At 39.8% G+C, this 25,737-nt stretch overlaps 1 protein-coding gene across 1 annotated transcript; it reads right to left on the reverse strand.

Annotated features, from left to right (window-relative positions):
* Positions 1-25,723, reverse strand: LOC124255290 (menin-like). The gene is given in 9 exon segments (XM_046689163.1): positions 1-11,300; positions 11,303-11,774; positions 12,688-12,895; positions 12,898-12,911; positions 13,308-13,348; positions 14,577-14,636; positions 14,638-14,762; positions 23,316-23,468; positions 25,244-25,723. Coding segments are annotated over 9 exon segments (2,082 nt in total). The 5' UTR covers positions 25,659-25,723; the 3' UTR covers positions 1-10,706.
* Positions 25,724-25,737: the final 14 nt, after the last annotated feature.

Genomic DNA, 25,737 nt, shown 5'->3' on the forward strand with positions numbered 1-25,737 from the left:
AAAAGTAAAGACTTTTTATTAAGCCGGGTATCTGTACAGTGTCCAACATTTGACTGTGATTACATCAAGATGAGACAGAGATGACACAATGACACCAACAAGCTCTCCTCCCGTGCTGGAACAACCTAGACAGAACAGTACTAGTTAAGAGATGGATAAAATATGTAGATGTACCAGGTAGCAGACTCATTGACCCGTTACCCTAATCACTGATCACGTCTTACAATATCAGTAGTATCAGTGAATAATAAAATGGAAGAGTCATTTCCCTTGGGAGAAACTCCCCTTGGTTTAAACAGGTGAGGTGAGGTGAAATTGGGTTTAAACAGACTTTCGGCAACTTATGGCGCACTGGATACACATTTTGACTAGCATAAAAAAAGTAAAGACCCTGATAGGCTTGTTTTAGATGAGACTTTTTCAATTGTAGAACTGTGATTCTTAAAATCATATTTATACCAACAAGGGAAATTAGTGATACCTTGACTTTCCACATCTCTAGAGGCGAAGTAATTACACAAGTTTTGTTTTTATGTCATGTGAAAGCAATATAAAGTTGAAATTTTCCTGTTACAAAAACTGACCCTATTGGTAAAAGAATTCTCCCAAGACCCATTGAATACAGTGAAATGAAAGCTTCTTAAAAACATTTACATGTATTTCAAAACGAAAAGCTATTTTTTACGTGTTCAATGAGGGACTTATTTTTAGAAACAGACACCAAAAATGGGCCACCAAAATTGTTCCCATGTAAGCAATTGAACCTGGGTCTTCTGCGTGAAGAGGGAACGCTTTAACCACTGGGCCAGCCCAATAGGTGTTCCAACCACTAGGGTTTCTTGAGAGCTGATAGTGTTTCCCTGCTAACTTTGGGTCACTCCCCGGAACATGGTAGTTTTTTAAGGGTATAATTTCAGAGGCTATAACCACGACATTTTGTTGTCCTTACAGAGAACAAAAATTACTTGTAATCATATGAAATATAGGATATTGTGAAAAGCTATACTTTAATATTCATATCTGAATTTGCTATAGCAAGATTTTCCCCACTTGTCTCATTTCTGTAAAAGCTGAACGCTTTCTTCAGTGTCACATACTGTCTGAAGCAGTTCTACTTCAGAGGTTTGTGTGAGTGCTGACTCCAGCCTGGATAAACCAGGTAATGGCTGATTCAACCTGTAACTACTTAATGATTTGTGAAAAAATATACCAACAAATCTTTGGTTGAACTTGAAATGCAAATGAACATTGGGATGAACAAAATCAATGATATGAGAAACAATGTTGCCCAACACACCTCTCTACGAAACAAACCAAACTGACTGCACCTTTGTGAAATAATTCCATAAAATTTCACATGTTAGAAATAATACAATTCTCCTAAATTATTCGACAGTTTTCGAAATGTTTCACTCTCATTTTGATCAAATATATGTTATTTAGAAAAGTGAGTGAGTGAGTATGGTTTTACACCGCTTTTAGCAATATTCCAGCAATATCATGGCGGGGGACACCAGAAATGGGCTTCACGCATTGTGCCCATGTGGGGATTTGAACCCGGGTTTTCGGCGTGACGAGCAAACGCTTTAACCACTAGGCTACCCCACCGCCCTTATTTAGAAAAGAGTGAATGTAAGAGTGAGTACGCCACTTTTAGCAATATTCCAGCGGGGGACACCAGAAACGGGCTTCACATGCCTTTGGCGTGTTGAGTGAACACTTTAATAACTGGGCTACCCCACTGCCCTGAGTGAATGCAGGAAGTTTTAGCCGATTCACTGATGTACAAGCTAATCATATGATTAGGTGTGGAACAGGCAAACCTGCAGATTAAATCCAACCCAAATGAATGGTTTTGGAAACCCACTTATGTTTATCCTCAGTCACAGTCCATTTTGGCCATCCAATGTTCAAGGTGTATTGCCAACCTGTATCATGATTTTGTTGAGAGGTGTTGATAAAAAACAAACCGGGAAGTTTTTCATGAAATTTTGACATATGTAACGAGGATGTATCTAGATCTACTACAACACATTAATTGATGGTAATCAGTAACGATACTTCCTATAACAGTCTATACTTTATGAAACTGGCACAAACGTCCGACATGCACCCACGACATCACTGGAGACATTTCTCACCACTAACGCTACCACATGACAGAGGGGAGGTAACTCCAACCTACAAACCAGATTTGTCCAACACAAATCAGAGGTTGACAATAAATTGCTGTCTTGAAGATATGACTGAAAAATAATTATGCTCACCTTTTCTCATATGTTAGAAACGTACTGTATTAATATCCAAATATACATCCTTATGGGCTAAACAAAACGCTTCTAAGGGAACCCTCCCTGTTGTTCAAAGGGGTTCTAATATTGTAAATTTATACCATAACACCAAACAAGCACCGTTTATCTTAATCTTAACATTTTTTCTCTCATGCCTATGGAAAATGTGTACAGATGTCTACACCATGAAATAAACAAAATACTGTACAATAAACAATCTCTAAACAGCTTACTGTATGTAGTGTCGATTGTCCTTGATACACTGATCATCTATGAAATGTTCATGTATTTTCAACATATAAGATGTGAAGGTATGTTGACAGTCACATCAACCAGTGTATCCTCATATACTCCTGATGAATAAAAGTTAAAAATATAATATTTTTTCTCCTGATATGTGAAGTTCAAATTGTCAATCAGTGACATTAAAGCAGATTAAATGGCATGTTTTTAAAATGTCATGGGATATACCATATTCAACCCAATAAACATCTCAGTTTGTTAAATTAAGTTCCCACAAAACGGTGCAGTTCTTGGAAATATCATCAGTTTGGACGGTTGTACTTGTTTATCAGCAACAAATAAGTTAGATGTTTCTTAATCAATCTGACGAGCTAACAAACTGTTCAACTGGTCATGTGAACATGTGTGAATTAACAGGAACCAGTCTTACAGGGTTTCACTATACAGCGCCACTTTCTAGTTTAATAACTGTGTGATTTTTAGATCTTACTGCTTCGCAATAACATTCATCTTATGTACTGCAAACCAAAAGTTTTATTGTAAATATATATAATTTTTTGCAACTAGTCTCTTGTGAAATATTGACAATTACCAAATGTATTTGAAGCAAGTGTTTTGTCAGTACCTGCTATATAATAATGAGACAAGAAGTGAGCTTAACACATGGTACCTTGGAATCAAACTGCATCTTCCGTGGGATGATTTGAACGCTTGAACCACTGGGCTACTCCTTCAAACATTATATGTCTAGTGAGGAGGGATGGGATCGAAGGGGTAGAAGATGGGGGAGGGGTAGGGGGACTGTCAAAATCTCACCTAATTCACTGAGGCACTTATTGGGTTCAATATGTTATAACATTTGTGTGAGAGTTTAATGTGTTCTTGAGAGACATTTCACTGCTAAAACCATCAGACAATCACAGGTGGGCATTCAACTTGAAATGAACATATTTACATTGTATCAATGATAAAATACTCAATAAGGTAATATATACATCAACATGATATGTACAAGGAAATAGACGCTATATAAAAAAAAAATGATTTGGGGAATAAACTGTTTCAGGTTTCAGATGAACAGAGTACCTCATTCAAAATTCTTTAACAAATTCTGAGACATCACCACCTCCGGTACATGAAAGCCATGTCAGGTTGAGTTGATGACCTTGACCTTATGAGGTCATATAATGAAATGAACATCAGTACAATACAGGGTGTAACTCAAAGAAAGGATGTTCTAAGCATGTTTACTAGTAGTTTGTTTCTATGTAAATTGTACACTTGCGGTACAAACTGTCAACCAGGAAGTAAAGAAAGAGAGAATGATAACTTCCACATCAGCAATCTCGCAGCTGTTTGCAGTGAAGAAGCAATTAAAGAAAAAAACATGTAGTGTTGCCTTAAAAAATAGAATTTCAGGTCATCTTGACAAATACATTTAGAGTCACCTTGATGAAAGTCAGATGAGAATATGACCTGCATTTTGGACACATTGCCACTGACCAAACCAACAGCACTAATTGCATCTAGCGAATACTTCCCTGTACAATAAAACAAGGGTAAAATGTGAATACTGCATAAACCATATCTATCAGACATCTTGTCCCCTACATCAGCACCGTCTTGTCAAGTATAATACAAAGGGGAGGGAAAGATTTTAAAAATGTCTAAAAATAAGTTAATTTCAACGCACTAAATGCCAAATGGCTGCATCAATTAAACAATGGACAAAGGTCAGTTAAAATAGTTTGAAAGTCAAAGTAACCAATGACTCCAAGTCACACATAGAAAAAAGTATTTTGAAAATGATTTTTTAACAAACAATTGTAATAGACAGAAGAACACGAGAAAATACACAGCACTCTTTGTTGGCAGTTCTAACACTTGTAAACATACTGTATAATACCAAAGTATGACAGATTATTTTCATAGAAAATGGGATATTCGTTAAATTATATTGAGTTGTTTATTTATCTTTTCTCAAGATTAATATGCATGTTATTTTATATTCTTCCATCACTGCAACACTTTCTGATTCTATATCAATGTTAACTGTTCCAAGATCACTGAAGGGTAAATAACTTGCAAACACACTCCAAAAACAACAATAATTAAACTTGTCCTGTGTTAGTTGAGAGAATGAGAAATTTCTTCTTTTTTTCCAAAGCTTCTTTGTAAATATCATTTGTTCAAAATACAGTGCTGTAATGATGATATTTGTTTCCAATCACGACATACAACCAGCCTCGCAGCATCCTTAATCATAATAATAATCATTGATCTCCTATTAAAGTACACAACATCTGTTTATCAGGAAGTAAATGGAATGACAGGTGATTGTTTTATCACTAAACACTCAAAACTGAAACTTTAATTGACTGAAACAGGAACTATTTCAGGTTTGGCCCAGGTGAGTTTTGTCTTTAGATATTGTAAACCTCTGTTTATAACTACGAATCAAAATCCAAACAAATGGCTTATCTTCTCAAGTGGAAACATGTAAATTTAAAAATAAATGCATGTTTCATTATCATATGTTGAATTTGTAATATAAGATGTTGTCCAAATGAGAAAAACATATACCGCACATATATCTGCTGTAGATCAAGACATATCTCACACCACGTTAAGGCCACTTCAACTCCGAAACTCGAACTTAAACAGGAGTAACAAAGAAAGATTAATAGACACTTTACATATCACATCAACAACCATTACTTAACACTTGTCAAATAAACAACGAGCTCCATCAGGGGTTGGCATAGATCAACAGTGACAAGGAGCTATGGGACGGAAGTCCGACAAACGCATGACACAACGTTAAAGGGAGATAATTCATATCCTGCTAAAATAAATCTTAGACATGTACCTTTTTCTGTTAGAGCCTATTCAGCAGAGGCAACAAATATTACATAAGAGGATTATTTCAAGGTTTGTTTTGTCAAATAGTCAAGAAGTGCAATTAAGAATGGAATAGGTAGTGAAAATGGTGTGTAATGTGCTCTAAAAGTGGACTTGGATTGAAGGTATGGGATAAAATGATGGGGAAACATTGATGTCAGTTACCATGGCGACAATCATATATGTAGGTGTATTTACAAATTGCACCTTTCAGTTAACAATGGACAACCCTGGTGTTCTGTAGCTCACACTGCAGACACTAAGTGTTGTGATTGTTTTGTAGGCAGAAGAGTAACTTCTTTGAGAGACATTTAGAAGTTGGATCAATAAGGAATGATAACAATATATGGATGAGCAACTTCTATATTACAGTTAGAGTGACGTTTCGGTTCTAACACTTGCTTGATAACAAGGTTAGAACCTACACCGAAACGTCACTCTCACTGTAATAAAGTTGTTTGTCCAAGTATTGTTATCTTTCCTTCGTGTGAAGAGTGCCTGTGTTTCTCATCCAGGGCCTGTCAGATGTCAACGTGGCTTCGTGTATATTTTGCCTTTAGTGCTGAGCAAACTACCAAGCACTGGGTATATTAAGTGTCAAAAACTTTCATTATGTGTTTCGTATATGCTGAAGAGTGGTGCTTATGGTCTGTTAAGTGTGAAATATATTACATTGAGTGTTGTCTATGTTCGGTTAAGTGTTAAAAACACATCAAGTTTTGTCAAGTCTGTGAGGTGTGTAAAACATCACATTAAATTTTGTTAAGTCTGTGAGGTGCGGAAAACATCACATTAAATTTTGTCAAGTCTTTGAAGTGTGGAAAACATTGCATTAAATTTTGTCAAATCTGCGAAGAGTGGAAAACAGTACATTCAGTTTTGTCGAGACTGCGAAGTGTGGAAAACAATACATTCAGTTTTGTCAAGTCTGCGAAGTGTGGAAAACAATACATTCAGTTTTGTCAAATCTGCGCGAAGTGTGGAAAACAGTACATTCAGTTTTGTCAAGTCTGCGAAGTGTGGAAAACAATACATTCAGTTTTGTCAAATCTGCGAAAAGTGTGGAAAACAGTACATTCAGTTTTGTCAAGTCTGCGAAGTGTGGAAAACAGTACATTCAGTTTTGTCAAATCTGCGAAAAGTGTGGAAAACAGTACATTCAGTTTTGTCAAGTCTGCGAAGTGTGGAAAACAGTACATTCAGTTTTGTCAAGATCTGCGAAGTGTGGAAAACAGTACATTCAGTTTTGTCAAGTCTGCGAAGTGTGGAAAACAGTACATTCAGTTTTGTCAAATCTGCGAGAAGTGTGGAAAACAGTACATTCAGTTTTGTCAAGTCTGCGAAGTGTGGAAAACAGTACATTCAGTTTTGTCAAATCTGCGAAGTGTGGAAAACAGTACATTCAGTTTTGTCAAATCTGCGAAGTGTGGAAAACAGTACATTCAGTTTTGTCAAGTCTGCGAAGTGTGGAAAACAATACATTCAGTTTTGTCAAATCTGCAAAGTGCGAAAAACATCACAATAAGTGCCCTGTGTGTTCAGTTGCGCTTGTTCAGCTCAATGTGAAATACGTATGTATGTTGTGTTTTATAACTGCGTACATTTCTGCTGTTTATTTTAATCCCCTTGTATTTACAAGACACAAAATTATGAGCCTGTACCATATTTATGTTTCGGAGGACTAAAGACTCACAAACTGTTTTGACAGACGATTCAGCACAGAGCTCACAAAAGCCTCTTGCTCAAGTGAACGATAAAATGTAAGCGCCAGTTCACACTGAAATACATAGTACAGTGGTGAGGTCACAAAATGAGTGAACACCAGATTGGCAAAATCACGACACCATTACTGGCATGTACCATACTACTCAAAAAAAGTTAAGGACATCCAATTCTTTCATGTTACAATAGTTAACCTGTGAGAATTGGGTGGACCTTAACTTAAATGTAGCATTATATATCATTGATGCATTCATATGGATCAAATTTGAATTCGCAAAATGACTATATATACATTCATGGCAAAATCATTTTCACTAATCATAACAGAATATTAAATTTCTGTGAATAAAATGCCCTTGTTTCAATACAAAAATGTCTGCAATCACAAGTATATAACAAGATGTCAGAAAGACAATAAAGGATCACAAGCTGTTTCCCTGTACAAATGGCATGAGTAGAAACAGATGGAAATTGTATGCAAAAGAGACGGAAGTGAATGAGTATATTTGATGAAAGTGAAAACATAAATATTAATGAAATATTTATCAACAGTTTGTTTATGATGGTGACATTTTTACCCACACAATGCTGTATATGACAATGTCCCCACTTATGATTAGTATTTTAAAAGTATTTCATTAAAATTAGACCTTTTACTCTGATAAATACCTCTCTGTGTGAACAGGTGACGACACCTCCAATGTTGAGATTTCTAAATTCTCATAACCAAGAACAGCCCCAATATTGTTGATGGGTCTTCAAGGTAAACACTCCCTGTAATTTCTCAGTACAAAAGAATGAATCATTAAGACTACTGAATCTGAAAATAAACCTAAAAAATGTTAAACATGTAAATAAAAAACACATTGCCATTATACAGTTGCGGATATTTTCTGCACTTTGTCTGTCACAACATCTCACCAAAACAGTAGTTCCATCAAAGAAATATTTGATGTTTTTGTCAAAATAGAAACGGTTAAACACCAAGGCCAAACTGTTTCAGACAGCTGACTTCTGATTGGCTGAAGAAGCCACACATCCTTCATTTACAATGGGGTGTCACCCGATGCAACTCTTTATGGAGGTGTTATCCCACATTCATGGAGAGATTTATCAACCGGGTAAAAGATGGATTTTTAAGACTTTGTGTTTCAATATTATATTCATTGGGCAGAAGCTTCAAGATTCAATACCTCCACTCATCGAAACCATAAAACTAAAACTGAGACTTCACTTGTGTCTTTTTTTCACCTCACAAACCGGTATACGTGTATGGGCTGCCAGTAAATACATTGTAAAAAGTACTTATTTATTGGATGAAAATATGAAAGCTTTGTAAGATGAAACAAATGATTCTGTGGTGCTTGTCATTCATTCAAGATTATGGTTAATTTTTGACAGAAAATTGTTCATATGCCTCACTCACTCACTCACCTACTTAGCCAGCCAGCCACCCACACTCCATAAGAAACACAATTCTTTGATCTTCAGTGTTTCATTAACAGAAACTTCCTAATGACAATGACAGTCCACAGTGTGTCTCTGTCAAATTACACCAATACCTCTTTCCTCTCACTGAAGAATCATTTTGCAATCAACATTCTCTTTACCAAGTATGAACAAAAACATTCAGCAAATAAGTTATGACGTTTTCCAAAACACATTAGTTGCCATTTTGAGGGCTGTATTTGTCAATCTCTTTATGTGAACCTTAAATGATGTAAAACACTTTTTGTGTCCTGGGAGAGACATATGAGAATGAAATGAACGTACAGTTTTGTCTTTCTTTGAAATCTTGGAAATGTCAGGACAATATATGAATTAACCGGAAGCACATTAACAGCCTAACCTAAATGAAAATAACTGTTTAGTACCAAGAACCGATATACACTGTCTTGTCAGCACCGCACTTGTCACCAATCCGGATCAAATTCTCCATGACTACAGCATTGTTACCATAGTAACCATACCTTAACTTTATTCACCAGGACAAATTCAAATGTATTTTATGAAAATAATTAAGATAAGGAAGCATTAAAAGATATGTTTCCAAAAGACTAATGCTACTGTTTTCAAAGTATCAGTATCCCTTATCACTGGGTTTCATTCAAGTAAGATACAAGAATAGCATGCATTAATAACATCAGTTCACAAGGCCATGGGAGATAATCACTTGTGGTTTTCATGTCTACGTATGGCAGAAGTAGAGTGATGTCCCTTGTTTCAGTGTTGTAAAGAAAGACCGATTTCTTCATGAAATATTCCTGTATCAATCTGAAAATGCTTGGAACCACGTCCTTAACATATAAAAAGCTAGTGGTGAAGTGGAGATTTGCGTAAAAGTAGACATCAACATCACTCAGAAACAGGATGACTCGACTTGGCTGACAGGTCACGTAACTTAAGCACTGTATGCTACAGAATTGTATAAATATTGATGTTGTTTCACAGATACTCCTTTACACACAAATAGCTCGGCAGCACTGACAAAGAGTATAGAGCAAGATCCTTCTCTCCATCAATCACAACTAAGATGTGTAAATAAACACACTGTAACCATGGCAACAGATATATACAGTATGGCAGGATGGGTTGAACATGGTAAAACATTCAAGTGAGAGACAGCAATGAATAAAAAGTTTTGGAAAACTAGCACATTCTGAAGTAAAAGTCTAAAATGTAAAAATAAGGTGGATATCACTTAGTTAAGAAGCTTAAAACATTTTTGATTTTTTTATGCTCACCGATCTGTGAATGTTTAAACAGTACAACTCTGCAGAAGGCCATCACTGCAAGTATTCAATGTCTAAAAATAGTTACACACTTTCTTTCCTGTAAATTTATATATTTTTTTTTACAAAATTGAAATATGTGTGTTTCCTGTCTGGGACCATCCAAAATCAGGTAAATTGTTTGTTTTTCTTTTACAAAACCTTACAAACTGGAAATCAGAAGCCTGTAAAGGCTTCCTTTCAAATTAAGACAATGTGTGGTAAATTTTACATAAAAGACAAAAAGGTTTACTAGAGTCTGCGCTGGAAACCAATTCCACACATATTGGTTACAGCTGACAGGATATCTCTGGGCCCCAATTAGGAATTTAAACTTACAGGTCTTTCAGCATTTATCACACTAGAAACTTGCAGTCTCAAAGAGGGACTAAGCATCGGCAAACTTGCAGTCCTTGTACAACAGGAGTAGGTTTTATTTGTTTTTTTGTGCTGACTGAAATTTGACTTATATTGATCTAGCTAATGAAACTTGTTACACAGACAATGTATTAGTTTCTCATGTTGCACTGATTACAAGAAGGGAACACGGTAGAAGTGGGTGCCTAGCTATGATGCAAGTCCCTCTTTCAATTCATGCTCGTTCATCAAACTATTACATTTAATTAATTCTTGTACTTGAACATGAACACTGACAAACCGACACATATGCACCATGGAGCACTATACATTACGAATCACCGATAACATATCCACTGAAAATGAACAGCAAGTTCAAGAGGAGACAACTCAGCATCTGATTCCTGAAATATGGAAGGGTTCATTCCCTTCTAGTTCTTTTCCGCATAGACACCATCTCGGCTTCACTTCCACGTTTACTGTGTTTCAGATGCACCTGTGACTGTGCAGTTAGCTGCAGTTTTATCGCACTCGTGTTCAGCTTCGACGACGTTAGCAACTTCTTCAAGCCCTTCATCTTCTCACTCCGGAGAGACAATGAAACTGGGTCCAAGCTTGCCAGAATATCGACCTTGGTCCCAAGGTCATCTGCTGCTGGCTGAGTATCTGTTTCCTTTCTGCACAACATCATGTCAGCAGGACTTTCAGCTTTCAACATGGTCTCAACAGTCAGCCCCATGAAGGGTGTACCATTCGACTTTGTACTAAGAAATTCATTAATTTCTACTCTGGGCTCGGAGGATGTTGATGTGGCTATAGCAGTTGCTGTTGTTGTGAATGGCTCACCCCCTCCCAATAAATAGTCCTTGTTCAGAATAGACTCGCTACACGCCTGAGCTAAAGCTGCAATGTTGGGATTAGGAGTGTCATTCTGTCCTTCTTCTCCGACTTTGGAAACCAGTTTCTCGATCGTTGATTTAATTTGATCATCGTCACTCTTACCATTCACACTGACCCCATTTCCGTTACTTTTCACATCATTTTTGTCTCGGCATCGTTTGTTGCCTTCTTCCGACCACGACGCCCTCTCCCAACAGGACCCGTTCCGTCACTGTGTGATGCTCTTCGTGTCGACTCACGTTTTGCCTTTGGCTCTTGGTTCTCTTCTTCTTCGTCATCGTCATCTCCATCAGAAGCACCAACATCCAGGAAACATCGAACACGGGGGTCAAACTTGGATAGCGTGAACACTAAGTGCTGTGCCCAGCCTACGTGGAGCACTGGTGTGGAGCTTCCCTCTTCCCACTCGCAGATGCCGTCATAAAAGCGTAAGATGTCCTTGTATACTTCAGGGTCTTGCAGAAGTGGACGATTCTCTGAATTTCTGTGTAATTCACTTGCAACGCTTTTGACAATGTTTGGAATAAGTTCATTGGCTATCTCTAAGAACTCTTTGTATATCTCTTCATCTTCACGGTTGTAGTTGAAGCTGTAAAACAACAAGCAGTGTCAAACATGTAATTTTTTAAGTAAAATTGATATTTTTATACTTATCCTGACTCATGATCACACATTGTAGCTCTGACATGAACCATGATCCTGGTTCGTAAAGCTGTCAGATAAGTATACTAATGCATTTACTTTTCCCAAAACCATTAAACACTGAGAAGAAAGCTACCATTAATATTGCTTGAACTAGTTTCTATATTCAAGCTGTGTGTTGTGATTATGAAACAAGCAGGGCCCCATTCTGTCCTAGTGGTCTTTCAGCTGAGATGATGTTAACTCCTATACTTCAGACCGCCTCCGTGGTGTAGTGGTTAGAGCGTCCGCCCGGAGAGCGGAAGGTCGCGGGTTCGATCCCCGACCGCGTCATACCAAAAGACGTTAAAATATGGTACTTGTTGGTCCTTGCCTGGCGTTCGGCATTAATGGGTACAACAAGGACTGGTCGGCTCGGAGTCAGTATAATGTGTCTGAGTGGGGTATTCATGCTTCACTGCGGCATGGTATCTCAGTGGGCTAGCACTATAAAACCAGCTTCAGTCTGGGCTAGTACAAGCAGCCGCACATACACACACACATGCATGCACGCGGTCATATGAGCGAACTATTCTCAAGCACGACGTAAAACCCAATTTCACCTCACCTCACCTATACTTCAACATAGGCTTAACACAGTGACAACTTTAGCAGAATCAACCAAACCAAATCCCTGTATTTCATTTCCAAACCTGGTGTTAGCACAGCTGACCAGAAAACAACATGTCTACACCCATGGACAATTAGATTTTTACAGAACAGACTTCAAAGCAGTCTCATTCAAACACTACGTAGAACCGGGACAATTTCTACATATGGCATCTTTATGGACTCAATGACAGACACTGTGCAACTCTTACCTCTTCACAACAGAGCTAGCCTCAGCCCACGCCTGTATGGCATCTTTGTAGTGTTTCTTCCTGTAGAGGAAGCCCCCGAGATATGTGTATGGATAGACATGCTGGTTGTTGTAATTCTTCTTGCATGATGTAATTGCCTCCTTGAAAAGTTCCAACGGTGGAGGCCGACCAGGTGAGGTAGATATCTCCTCCAAATCTCCTAAGTTCCGAGAGCCATGGGATATCTGTAGAGTGGACATTAAGCTTTAAACTTTCACTGATTGAACTTAATTACCTGATCCATATCATTATGAAATCAATATTTTTCAGAGTTTGAGAACAAAATGGTGATCTGTTGATAATCCAGACTGGGCCAATCCAGTGATTGACAACCTGAACATTGATCTATGCAATTGGGATACGATGACATGTGTCAACCAAGTCAGCGAGCCCGAGCACCGGATCCTGTTAGTCGCCTCTTACGACAAGCATGGGCTACTGAAGATCAATTCTTACCTGGATCTTCATGGTTTACTGTTGGGATGAGTAGCAAACAAGCATCAGTCAACACAAACGTAATGTAACATCCACTGAAGGACATTTTAGCTTACTACAGCTTTACGACAATGGATTCAACTTACTTTGCTAGGTGACTTTTATCATAAAGCAGCCACAATAATTCCTGAAAAAGGGAGAACAAAAAACACATCAAATGCAGTTCTACCTTCTGTAAAATCTATCTCATTAAACCAGACCTTTCAATTTTACTTTGATGCAAAAATGTGTAGGTCAATATCTAACACCACCTTTACATAAGGTTTTGCAGCATGAATCGTTTTATTCCAAAAGCCACGATCCGAACAATTACTTCAAGCCCATAAATAAGGGAATGGGAAGAAAATGGTTCACAGGAAAGGAAATTATTCATGCTGACTCATGCAGTTTGTAAAGATATACCAACATTGAAAAAAACCTGAACCACTGATTTGTTGGGTTTCAAAATTGCCAACAGCATACTTCCAGCAGTATCACAGGTGTGAACTCAAGATACTTAGTATCATTAGAGATGCTTTCACCACTAGATTACCCACCACAAACAATACAAAAAGGTGATCTTAGCACAAAGTACCACATGCAATGATCCTGGCGACATCCTCCTTCTCCTCATTGTTATTGAGATGAGCCTAAAAGATGTTTTTTCACATTCCAAAGAAATCCTGTACTTGCATGTTCCTTGAGTAAACTTGAACCCCTCTGATACAACTACACACAGTACAAGCATTCGTAAGTTGTCTGAACAGTATTTTTATGATCAGTTTTGGTTAAAATAAAAACACAAAATTAAAGAAATAGTCCCCATTAAATTGTTGATCTGTTTTGTATGTGGGATTTCCCTTGGCCTATCTTTTAACAAAGTCCTACATCTTTTTGAATTGTATATTAGTGAAAGCCAAACTCGTCAGTATTTTAGCTATATATGGTAAATAATTGATTCAGGACCAGAACAATCAGGTATCAATATTGTGAGCAACAACTGACGTCATCAGGGTACTATGGCATGCAAACAAAACAAGCCACCTGATCCATACAAATTTCCTTTATAAACAGCAATGTTGCTAGGCAACAATTTTATCTTGACATCCCTGTGTGGTCCTGTTGAACATGATCTATACCACTACAGTTTCATTACATTCCATTTTCAAATACCTGACAATGTGACATATACTTTATGTCCGCCATAATACTATGAGTTTGCATATTTTACATTTCCATGCCTTTGTTTTATATCAACATTTCTTCTCACACAGCTATTTGTAAAATACAGTTATGTTAGACAATATTTATAACTTCATAAATTTATAAATTCACTCAAATTAGACATAAACATTTGACCTCGTGAATGTACATACCTGCTGCAGGGAACCCATCTCCACACTGTCCATTGTGGCATTTATAGAAGGATTTATCCCCGGACACAATGGCTGCCGTTTCCATGTGTCGACTGCACACCACCGGCTGGCCATTCAGGTATAACCAACTTTTCTCTGTAACGCCAATGTTGATTGGCTGACCTCGCTTGTCCTCATTGCCCTTGCCTAGCAACAGATGAATAACATGACAAGACTGGAGGGTTTTAAGAGTACATGTTCTACCAGAAACCAAAATATCAATAGATGATTCAGGAAAGTTGACAACAGATGCACATGCACAACCAACAACCACAGCCGAGGATTATAATGGTCACTAGTCAATGGCTAGCACCTTCTTCCAGATCTAGTTATGTTAAAAAGACTAAGGTGAATGACTGACTGAATGTTCTTTTATGCCAGTCAATGATGTTGCAGATATCAGGGTATATCATGGTGGCCTGTAAGGGAGTGGAGCTAGTGGCTGACCGTATAAACATAACATCATTCACACTATGAATGAGTTTAGTTTTAAGCATCTTTTAGCAATATTCCAGTAATATCATGACGAGGGACACGAGAATGGACTTCACATATTTTGCCTATGTGGGGAATCGAATCCAGGTCTTCAGCGTGAGAGTGAATGCTTTAACCTCTAGGCTACCCTACCGCCCCCATGTCTGTATGGTGAGTGAGTGAGTGAGTGAGTTTGGTTTTACGCCGCTTTTTTAGCAATATTCCAGCATTATCACGGCGGGGGACACCAGAAATGGGCTTCACACATTGTACCAATGTGGGGATTCGAACCCGGGTCTTCGGCGTGACGAGCGAACGCCTTAACCACTAGGCTACCCCACCGACCCTATGTCTGTATGGGAGACCACTGTCCAATTACCAGAATAACGTAACAGTAGTATTTTTCACTGATCCCTTTCATTGAGAAAAGTGTGTTTTCTTTTTATAATATCAAACATTCAAGTATCCTGTTTAGACAGCTGTTGCCTACTTTCAAGATTAATGGACAAATAATTTTAGCTTTTCAATGATAAATATATTTTGTGAACACAGAAGACAGACAAAGGATGACATCGTGATACACTTTACAGGGTGACACTTTACAGGGTGTTACTTTCCTCAAAAACTTTTACAAACTGGACAGACCATAACAGATTAACCCACATCATTGTCAACGTAAATCACACACAACACAGAAGTGTTTATTTTAATTACCCAGGATTTTCTTCCTTGTTCTATACATATTCAGACCGCCTCCGTGGTGTAGTGGTTAGAGCGTCCGCCCGGAGAGACCGGAAGGTCGCGGGTTCGATCCCCGATCACATCATACCAAAAGACGTTAAAATATGGTATTTGTTGGTCCCTGTCTGGCGTTCGGCATTAATGGGTACAACAAGGACTGGTCGGCTCGGAGTCAGTATAATGTGTCTGAGTGGGGTATTCATGCTTCACTGCGGCATGGTATCTCAGTGGGCTAGCACTATAAAACCAGCTTAAGTCTGGGCTAGTACAAGCAGCCGCACATACACATACACACACATGCACGTCGTCATATGAGCGAACTATTCTCAAGCACGACGTAAAACCCAATTTCACCTCACCTCACCTATACATATTCAGAGCTCTGCCAGATCATGGCAATATTTAGCAAATGAAGATTTGGTCACATACAACTCCGAATCTAACTACAATCTAAGTAATGCGTGTAAGTCACATACATAGTTTCTCAAATGAAAATTACCAACCACACTTGACTTATCCTGAACTCATATCACCTACTCTTTGTTTAAAATCCATCAGAAATATCTAACCAACGCCTACTTTCAGGAAGAGCCAATCAAAACCAAAACTGAAACTAACTATCACATCCTTGACCGAATGTCACTTGTCATATTTGTGATCACACTTTATTGTTGTATTCATTCTTGACAAAAGTTGCTCACATAATATCTATTATAGGTAATGTGGACAATCTTTATCCAACACTTCGGCATGTTGCATTCCATAATATTCATAAACCCTTAGCAACTAGTGTAGTGTTACTTACTTTCAGGAAATGTTTACGGCAAACATACTGACCCTCTCTGTGATAACCCAAATATTCTGAACAGAAGTGTTAATTTGGCATCATTTAAGAATGAAAACAACAACATCCACAATGTGAGACACAGACACAATTAGTTGTTTGACTGGCATTCTAGAATTTGGAATGTTGACCAGAGCTACTGATAACTTTTTGGGTCATTGAGTTATGTACTTGCTTGTGTTCATCTCAATTGGGTATCCTAATTTTCCTTTGAGTAACCAAATAAATTGTACTCACCTCACTCAAAGACATTTGGGTATTTTGCCATTTTCCATTAATTTTGAAAATGTATTAAAGTTTAAATGTTAGTGTTTGTTATTTATATTTTATCTGTATTATGAGAAACTGCAAGTTGTCAAGTTTATTTCCTGAAATAGAACCTCTCAATATACCTGTTATTTATCTAACCCCCCGGTACGCAAGCTAATATTTGACACTTTTGTGTGTATGCATGTAAGATCACATTTATTGAGTATTTACAAAAATTCAAGCGTACTTGTATGCAATAAGCTTAATAGGAATTGAGTTTTCACATAAATATTTGCGTACTTTATGCAGATATGCAGCTTATCTGTACCTCTGGTCAATAATGAAGCATATGACTTCTTGAACAACAATCTATGTTATCAATAAAGTCATATACCTAATTATGGACACAATCAGCCAAGTGATAGAGTCACTCGCTGTTGGACTGACTGACTGACTGACTGAGTTTGGTTTTACACCGCTTTTAGCAATATTCCAGCAACATCACGCGGGGAACACCAGAAATGGGCTTCACATATTGTGCCCATGTGGGGATTCGAACCCGGGTCTTCGGCGTGACGAACCAACGCTTCGCTGTTGGAGAGCTCTGACAAGAAACATAAGCCTCAAGTTGTTTTTTCCGTTGTTGGCTAACACGACCGTGCCGTTCGAGTCGTTCATTTTGAGTTCGGCTCCCACGGGTTTGAAGATTTCTTCGTTGAGCGAGCACACGCTGTAGTAGCCGCCCGTTATTTGGTTGCGGGCGTTATTAACGAACAGCCTGTTGTTTTTGCCATTGATGTTGATCCATCGCGGGTAGTAGGTGATGTTGCAGAGTGCAACTTTGAGCTGACCGGACGTGTTATCGATCGTGTGCAGCAGTTGAACGGACTCGCCTCTCGTGATTCCCGGAAGCGTCTCGTACATATTGGAAAGTAGATATGTATACAAATATATAACAATTCAATATGATTGACGTACGTACATCGCGTTTGCGGTGAATTCGAACTAGATCCGAAGTAGGTCGATTGGCGTTTGCAGGGTCCGAACAACGGTTTGGGCATTCCCATCGTTCACAACATGTCTCTCGCGGAAGCCAGCAAACAGCTGGTGAAAGATTGGGGTTACAAGTTGTATCATTACATCACGACGAACGAGTGGAACGATTACATGGCTTTCAACGACACCCTGTTCGGTGCGGGACTGTACATGGCTCCGAGGGACATGCAACTGAGGGTGAACAGAGTGGTAGGCTACAACAACGAAATCGTCATCGCCACAAGCGATCAAAAGTTGGGCTTGAACCCGGACGTCAATAACGCGAGTCGAGTCGTGCCGCAGTATGAAACGGGCATCATGGCACCGACACCGGAAGAAGTAGAACCACCATGACAACAACAGCAGCAGCTGCCCCCGCACGTGGACGTCTAGGCAAACAATCAGCGGCACGTTGATTTGAAAAAGGCGCTGGTGGTCGGCGGGATCGCGGTTGGACTGTGCCTCATTTGGTTAAAAATTCCTTAGCTGCGACTAGGGCTTCAACGAGTCCATTTTCTTGGACTCGAGTACTCGAGGGGTGAGACTCGACTCGGACCCGAGTACTCGAAATTCATACCTTTCAAACAAACGATAACGTAACCGGCATGACATGTAATCCAGTCACACAAGTGAACACTTACTTCATTCCGACTTCATATCGCCGTTCCTATTGGTCAGAATCCGTATTTGGATGTTTACTTGCCAATTCTTTTTTTCATCGTCCTGGTTGTACTGCCTGCATAACACAGTTATATACCGCACAGGCGGCATTTGGTTATTTTTCTCTTTTCACTATCCAGATCAAGACACGCCCATACATTTGATTTTTTATGGTTCTCCATGTCTGTTAAGATATTTACCTAATCATTTTAAGAAGTGAAATCTCAAACGATGTATAATAATTACTCTCATCTGCAGACTTGTAACAACTAATACCATACAACCACACCGTGTGAGGAGTAAACTACTTAATCTAGGCGTTAATAAAAACATTATCAGATGGGTTAAAGAATTCAGGGTACATAGAACTCAGTATGTCAGTGTCAATGGCTATCAATCTTCTTTTCTCTCAACCTCTACTGGAGCTCCACAGGACTCTGTTCTTTCATCTGTACTCTTCGTTTTGTATACCAGTGACTGTTACTTGTCATTAAATGACTTGTTTACTGTGAAATTCGCAGATGACGCCACTGTTACTGGCCTAATTTCTGATTCTGAACCTTATTATCGTCAAGGAATTGACAAAAACGTAATGACAGTTTTTAACAAACCTTTATTCCAAAGTATGTTGACCTACAATGTTCTATGTTGGTATGGGGCCTGTCTGATCTCAACAAAAACAAACTTTTCAAAATTGTTAATACTGCCGGCAGAATTTCCCTATATTCCCTTTATCTATGAGCGCCAGATTGTCAAAAAGGCAACTAAAATTAGATTTGATAGTTAACATATTTTATCTTACCATTTTGAAGTACTTCTTTCTGGACGCTGCTGTCGATTACCTTCCCTCAAAACAAACAGAGCTCGATAGTCTTTCAAAGCATCAAGTATTCGTGAATGCAACAAATATTTTGAATTATCACCATGTGATAACAACTAGAATTATTCATCCTCTTTACCTATGTGGTTAATTGAATTATATCATGTCAGTTTTATTGTGTAAACAGCTTTCGTTTTGTGCATGTAATTATTGTGTATATTTTTGTGAATTGTGTACATATTCATTTTGAGACAGTTTGGATGTATAAGAATTTCCTCCGGGATAATTAAGTTATATCTTAACTAAATATTAGACGTTAGCGGCCGCTCATGCTCAGCACATGGCAGGCAGTCTGTCAGCGTAACCCAATACGCCGAGGTTATCTCCCCTTTTCGAGGAGTCCTCGAGTCCTAGAAAAGGCCGTGGAAGCCCTAGCTGCGGCGTACACCAGACCCGCCATGGCGACGACGAAAGCCGAAAGGTTTTGACCGAGCCATGTGACCGTTTTCGACAAGAAGCCTAACAACCAGGAAATGATGCTGCCCAAGATGCCAGGCAGCGCTTCAGCGGCTTTGCCGGCCAGTTCAGCCAGGGCCTAGCTGACGTCGTCGCCTGATGATGGGCTTGTTGGTGTACCACCACCGCCCGTCAGTGATACGACCAGGGTCGATATGATGAAGTCCAAAGCCGTGAGAACGCTGGCGATGGTGATTCCTTGTTCCCGGAACAGAATTCGGATCCTGTCGGCCAACATGGTGTCCTCGTTCAAGACTCGGTCGCCTCGTGCGTTTTGCACGCGGCTGATTTGTGATTGGAGGACTTCACGGTTGGAGGAAGTGGCTTCCAATCTGGTCCGTCTCTCGTCTTCCAGGTTGCCTAATCTTTTCTCGATGTTTTTTTGTGGCTTCGTCGTCCTGAGTTTTCTTTTATCGCGAGCGATGTGCTCATCGATTTCGTTCAGTTTACCCATGTTGTTCACGAGTTCTCCGCGCACGTTTTTCAAGGCTTCGACTAGACCACGAAGTTCCCTAAGAGGAAATTCGAAACCGGGCAAGGGTTCGTTCGAGTACGTGATCAATATTTTTTCAATTTTGTCCGACGCTCCTTTAGGGCGCTGGGGCATTTCTCTCAGATCAGCGCCAGCATCACCGAGTTTGGTCCTTACGTTTTGCAGGTTTCAGACGACCTTCGGCGGAAGTTGTTTGGGTCTTGCGCCACGGTAATCTCGCAGGTTTAGTTCGTCGCGTATCAGTTGACTACCACTACAGCGACTGGCTAGTATCGACAGGGCGAGCGGTTTTCTCGTGTGGTTGTTCATGAGACCGACCTCCGGATGAGCTTTCACTCGCAGCGTCCCTTCATTGTCGATTTTGAACTTCGGATAGTCGCGACCCAATGGTTCGACGTAATTTTTATCGCGCTTTAGGGCATCGTAATACTCGTCCACGGGAATATCGTCAGCCATTTTTTATATATTAAACTTATAATACACATAGTTTCAATATAAACAATGTTGCAATACGGACGAAAGCTAGATCCTTTGCGAATATCGAGAGAACCCCTGGGTGTCAAAGCCGTGCGTCGGTCGGTGACGATCACCAACAATCCGAGCACGATCGATCAAAACCAAACGCTGCTGGTTTGATTCCCCAACCTGGGCACGAACGACGTCATCGTCCCCGGCACAACTCGACTGGCTTTTCAGATCACGTTTAAGTCCACGACCGACAAACGCACGATCGTGAACAACCTGGGACGTGCCATCATCAAGAAAACCACCATCAAAATCAGCGGGAACGAGGTGCTGAGCATCGACGACAGTGACGTGTTTTACTGTTACGCGGACCTCTGGAGAACCTTGAACGAACGCGATGACATGGCGTATCAAGGACTTTGTTGGAATAACGACGTATCGAATGAAATCCGTGTGGGGTACGGTTTCACACAAGACCAGCTCGGCAATATAACAGCAGCAGAAAAAGCCGTCGCCGAGGCGTACGGGAATCGGTTTTGCATACCGCTTGACTTCGAGCTGCTCGAGGGGCATATGCCGTTTGACCAGGCCGCGCTGGGCGACTGGCTAGAATACGAACTCACGTTCAACAACTACGGCAAAGTCATCTTCACGTCTGACGGCACCGAGGCCAGCTCGGTAACTGGCCCGGCATATTCGCCAACAATACTTGGGAAAGCTGTCCATCTTGTATGACCGCTTGTTGCATCACCGGACGATCGTCAAGGACAAGAGCGACACGCTGTGGAACATCAACCTGAACGTGCCGGCTCGATCGATGAAAGGCATCTTGATCATTCCTGTGGTGGAGTACAAGCCGTTTCAAAGAAACAGCGAACAGTGTGCCCAACCAGCTGTTTAGCCAAGGCATGCGAACTCACCAGCAGTGGGACGAGACAAAAAAACTACCGGCCATCAAGCGACATTCGTCTGAAGTCAACGACGTCGCCAAAGACCTGGGTTTCACCTACGTGACGCTCGGTAAGTACCTGGATAAGCATTACGCGCTGTGGCTGGACATGCGATCCACGGACGACGACAGACTACACGGCAGCGGAAGTCTACCTGCCGACGCCTCGGTACATCCCGAGAAGATAATTCGACATTTCAACGCCGAATCGCGTTCACCAAGCTGACCTCCTGTTTCTGACTCATGACAGGGTGAGGCGCAAAACCTACAAGTACACCCTGACCGTCGTCGACGTCGCCAGTCGCTACAAGGAAGCCGAACCGTTGACAACGAAATATTTGAATGAAGTCGCCAAAGCCTTTGAACGCATATACAAACGCAGTCGCTTGACATGGCCTACCGTATTGCAAGTCGATCCCGGACGCGAGTTCATGGGAGCCGTGTCACAGCTGCTGGCCAAGCACAAAGTCCAAGTGAGACGAGGTATATCGGGAACTCACCATAGCCAAGCCATCGTTGAGAGATTCAATCGCACCCTAGCCGAACACCTGTTTTCGCACCAATACTCGCAGGATTTAATCGATCCCGGAAACAGAAACACGGACGGCCGGGCGAATACGAGGGAGACAGCAGAAAACGCGCCACCGATCCGATATGGTCCATGAAAACGTACAACGTAGACCTGGTCAACATCAAAGACGGCGAACCGAACTTGTACTACTTGAAAGACGGGCCGCCCAGAGCATTCGTCAGAGAGGAGTTGATGATCGTACCTCACGACACAGTCCCTTACACATCACCAACCGTGTGATGATAGTTTCTCGTCATATTTTATCGGTCTTGCATGCTTATTTTTCTGCTTAATGTAGCCAGCCAGCCAGCCACCCGTACACCAAGCCGAGAAACACACGCACACGCACTGCGACTCGTCCGCCCACAGCACTCGGAGGAGCAGCCACCCCCGAGGCGACCCGAGCCTTTTTCCCCACCGACCCCATGCTCACTTAAAAGTCAATATTTCAGAAACTATTCGACCGAATTTCATCAAATTTTGCATGCACCTCAGTAGTAGTATACACTATGGGGCTACGGGGGATTTGGGACTTCCCAAGGATAAACATGATAAAGTTTCCAGTTCTTTCTACATTCTGAATATGTTTTTCCTCTCCAAAATTATGTATGATCACTAGACTTGAATAAGATGCAACAAGAAAACTAATGTAATATTCATTCAAGCTATGACAACATGACAATCAACAGATTGATATTATGAACACAGAATCATACTATACGATTCATAGTGCGATGGTATGATGACACACTATCATTCAAGTCACATGACCAGCATGAAAGGCTGGTGACATTTCTTTACTTGAATCCCACATGTGTACTGTATCCCACATATGATAATATCATTGAAAATAGTTCCCCACCAGAGTGAACCTGTTAATTACCATGCCACGTGACTTCAGCAGACTCAGTAAAGTCCTTCCCAAACACAACCCATGCATGGTCCTCAGACAGTGCCAGGTGTACATCATTCAGGCGCAGAACTTGACAGGCTGCGACAACCGCAAATGCGACACCGAAACAATCAAGCTTGTTTCCTGGGGAAAAAAAAGAATAAAATGTGAATTTTACTCATGATTCTAGTCAATGCTCTATTGATGACTCTGTAAAAGAATCAGGGCCCCGGTTCACAAAACTCTCGTAAGCCTAAGATCTGGTAACTTTTTTCGTAGCATTCATACTTCCTATGTTACAGTATAGGAGGTATGAATGCTACGAGAAAAGTTACGAGATCTTAGGCTTACGGAGAGCTTTGTGAAACGGGGCCCAGGTTGTATGAACATGATGAAGTCAGGACAATCAAACAACAACTTCATAAAGTTCTTAAATGTAATGGCAGCACAGTTTGCCATTCCTTGAAAGTTAAGAACAAATCAGGTTTCCTCACATATACTGTTCTTCTGCTGAAGACATCTTCTTATTTGATAAAGCTTTTGTGTTTAAATAAATACACATGGATGCTGATGACAATGAATAACAACTACAAAACTGCTTGTGTTATTAGGAACAAAAAGAATTGGCGTGGCATATTCTGGGATCAAATTGGGGAACTTTACAGTAATTGATATACCACATAAAAACATTTTAGTTAACTATCTTAGAAAACAAAACACCAGAGAGTGTACTATATGTTGTCAAATTCAACCTACTTTCAATAAGCAATAAATATGGCCAACATGTTTTTATAATTACAATCACAACACTTTCCTTTAATTTTAACTCTACTTTCATTTTCATCCTCCCCCTCAAATAGGTTTGGCAATAAAATGATTTAAATTCAAACATCAAATTGCTGTCACTGATTCTTCGTCTTAAAACCAACCCATTCTAAATAATATATAGGATGGGGCATATTTTACAGTCACTTCTTCTACATTAACACACCTTGACCAGCTCAGAGATCTGGTATAAGGGAGAGAACTCTGGATTAAAAGGCCTGTATCTATCGAACGTAGAATAATAAATTCTTTGCAAATACAAAGTTCATGAACTGTCAATGGAATAGCATACATATTTCATATCATGTATAACCAAGATCTGCAAGGTAGGATTTGTGTAAGAACATTGAGATAATTAGAGTAAATGATAAACCAATATTTTAAAATGCCCTTTAAACCACTGTTGATCTCATAAAATTAATATTTGCTCAACAAGGATATAAATATATTCACATACAGTCTACAGAACATATCAACATGAGAAGAAATCTACATAAAGCTATGAATATCTATATAACAACAACAAATACTTCATTCTTACATAGATATAGGTACAGACAAAACATTTTGTCAGGAAATATTTTGAACAATGATTTACTATTAAATGCCTCGTGTCACATTTTAATTATGTGCATATGACTAATGTTTATGGTAAAAACGGAAACCATATATCACATTCCAACCCTATCTAATGAAGTCCTTTTCACTTCCCAGTTCCGAAATGTACCAGTAACTGTACACTTAAGCAAGCCAATCAATAACTAAGATGTGCGCTACCACCGACCTCGGCTTCATTATAATATTAAAATATAGCAATATGATAATGAGGAACTCTTTACTCAATCGATAGACTCTGCTTGTGTGAATCGTCATTGGCAAATGGTAGTGCACCGGCTGCGCACTGGAATTACTGCGCGCAAACTGACAGGTGTCGTGTATAAACAAAATCAAGACTGTGAAAAAACGACATCATGGCAACTCATTTAGTCACAAAGATTACGTAGATAAATGATTAAAATTTACACTGGTACATCAAAATCCATATGATTTTAATTAGATTGGCCACACATTGAGATCGCATCCGAGGTACTTACCCGTCAGAAAGCTGTAGAGAGATTGGAGGTGTGCTTTATCCTTGTAGTAACTGCGCGTTAGTGAACTCCAAATAACGTCCGACACCTTCTTCACTAACTCTCGTGAGGAATACTCCCCAGTGTTGTTTGACAGATCTACAGAGCTCTTGACAAGTGTCACAAATTTAGTGTAGAGCGCTTCAACAGTAGAAAGTTCGATCACAGGAAAGATCGGTTCCAAACCTTTGGCTTTGTCGTCCCGTGATGACACTGCTCTGTTGAGTGTCAGTGTATTTTCAATACATCCCAACACAATTGACAATAATGCCAAATTAGGCTCTTCAGAATTTTCCAGTTGATCTTTAAATAAGTCGACAGCAGATTGAATACTTTGTAGAGGGAAATGTTGTTTTTCGCGATCCCGAAAGCCCGCCATCTTGAAGCCGCTTATCGGCTTTCATCGGCCGGTGTTCGGATCTTTCCGTAAAATTTGCTTCCGCTTTTCGAAGTTTGTC

This window comes from Haliotis rubra, unplaced genomic scaffold (assembly GCF_003918875.1).
Source record: "Haliotis rubra isolate DU_JTF1 unplaced genomic scaffold, ASM391887v1 Scf6, whole genome shotgun sequence".
NCBI classification, from domain to species: domain Eukaryota; kingdom Metazoa; phylum Mollusca; class Gastropoda; order Lepetellida; family Haliotidae; genus Haliotis; species Haliotis rubra.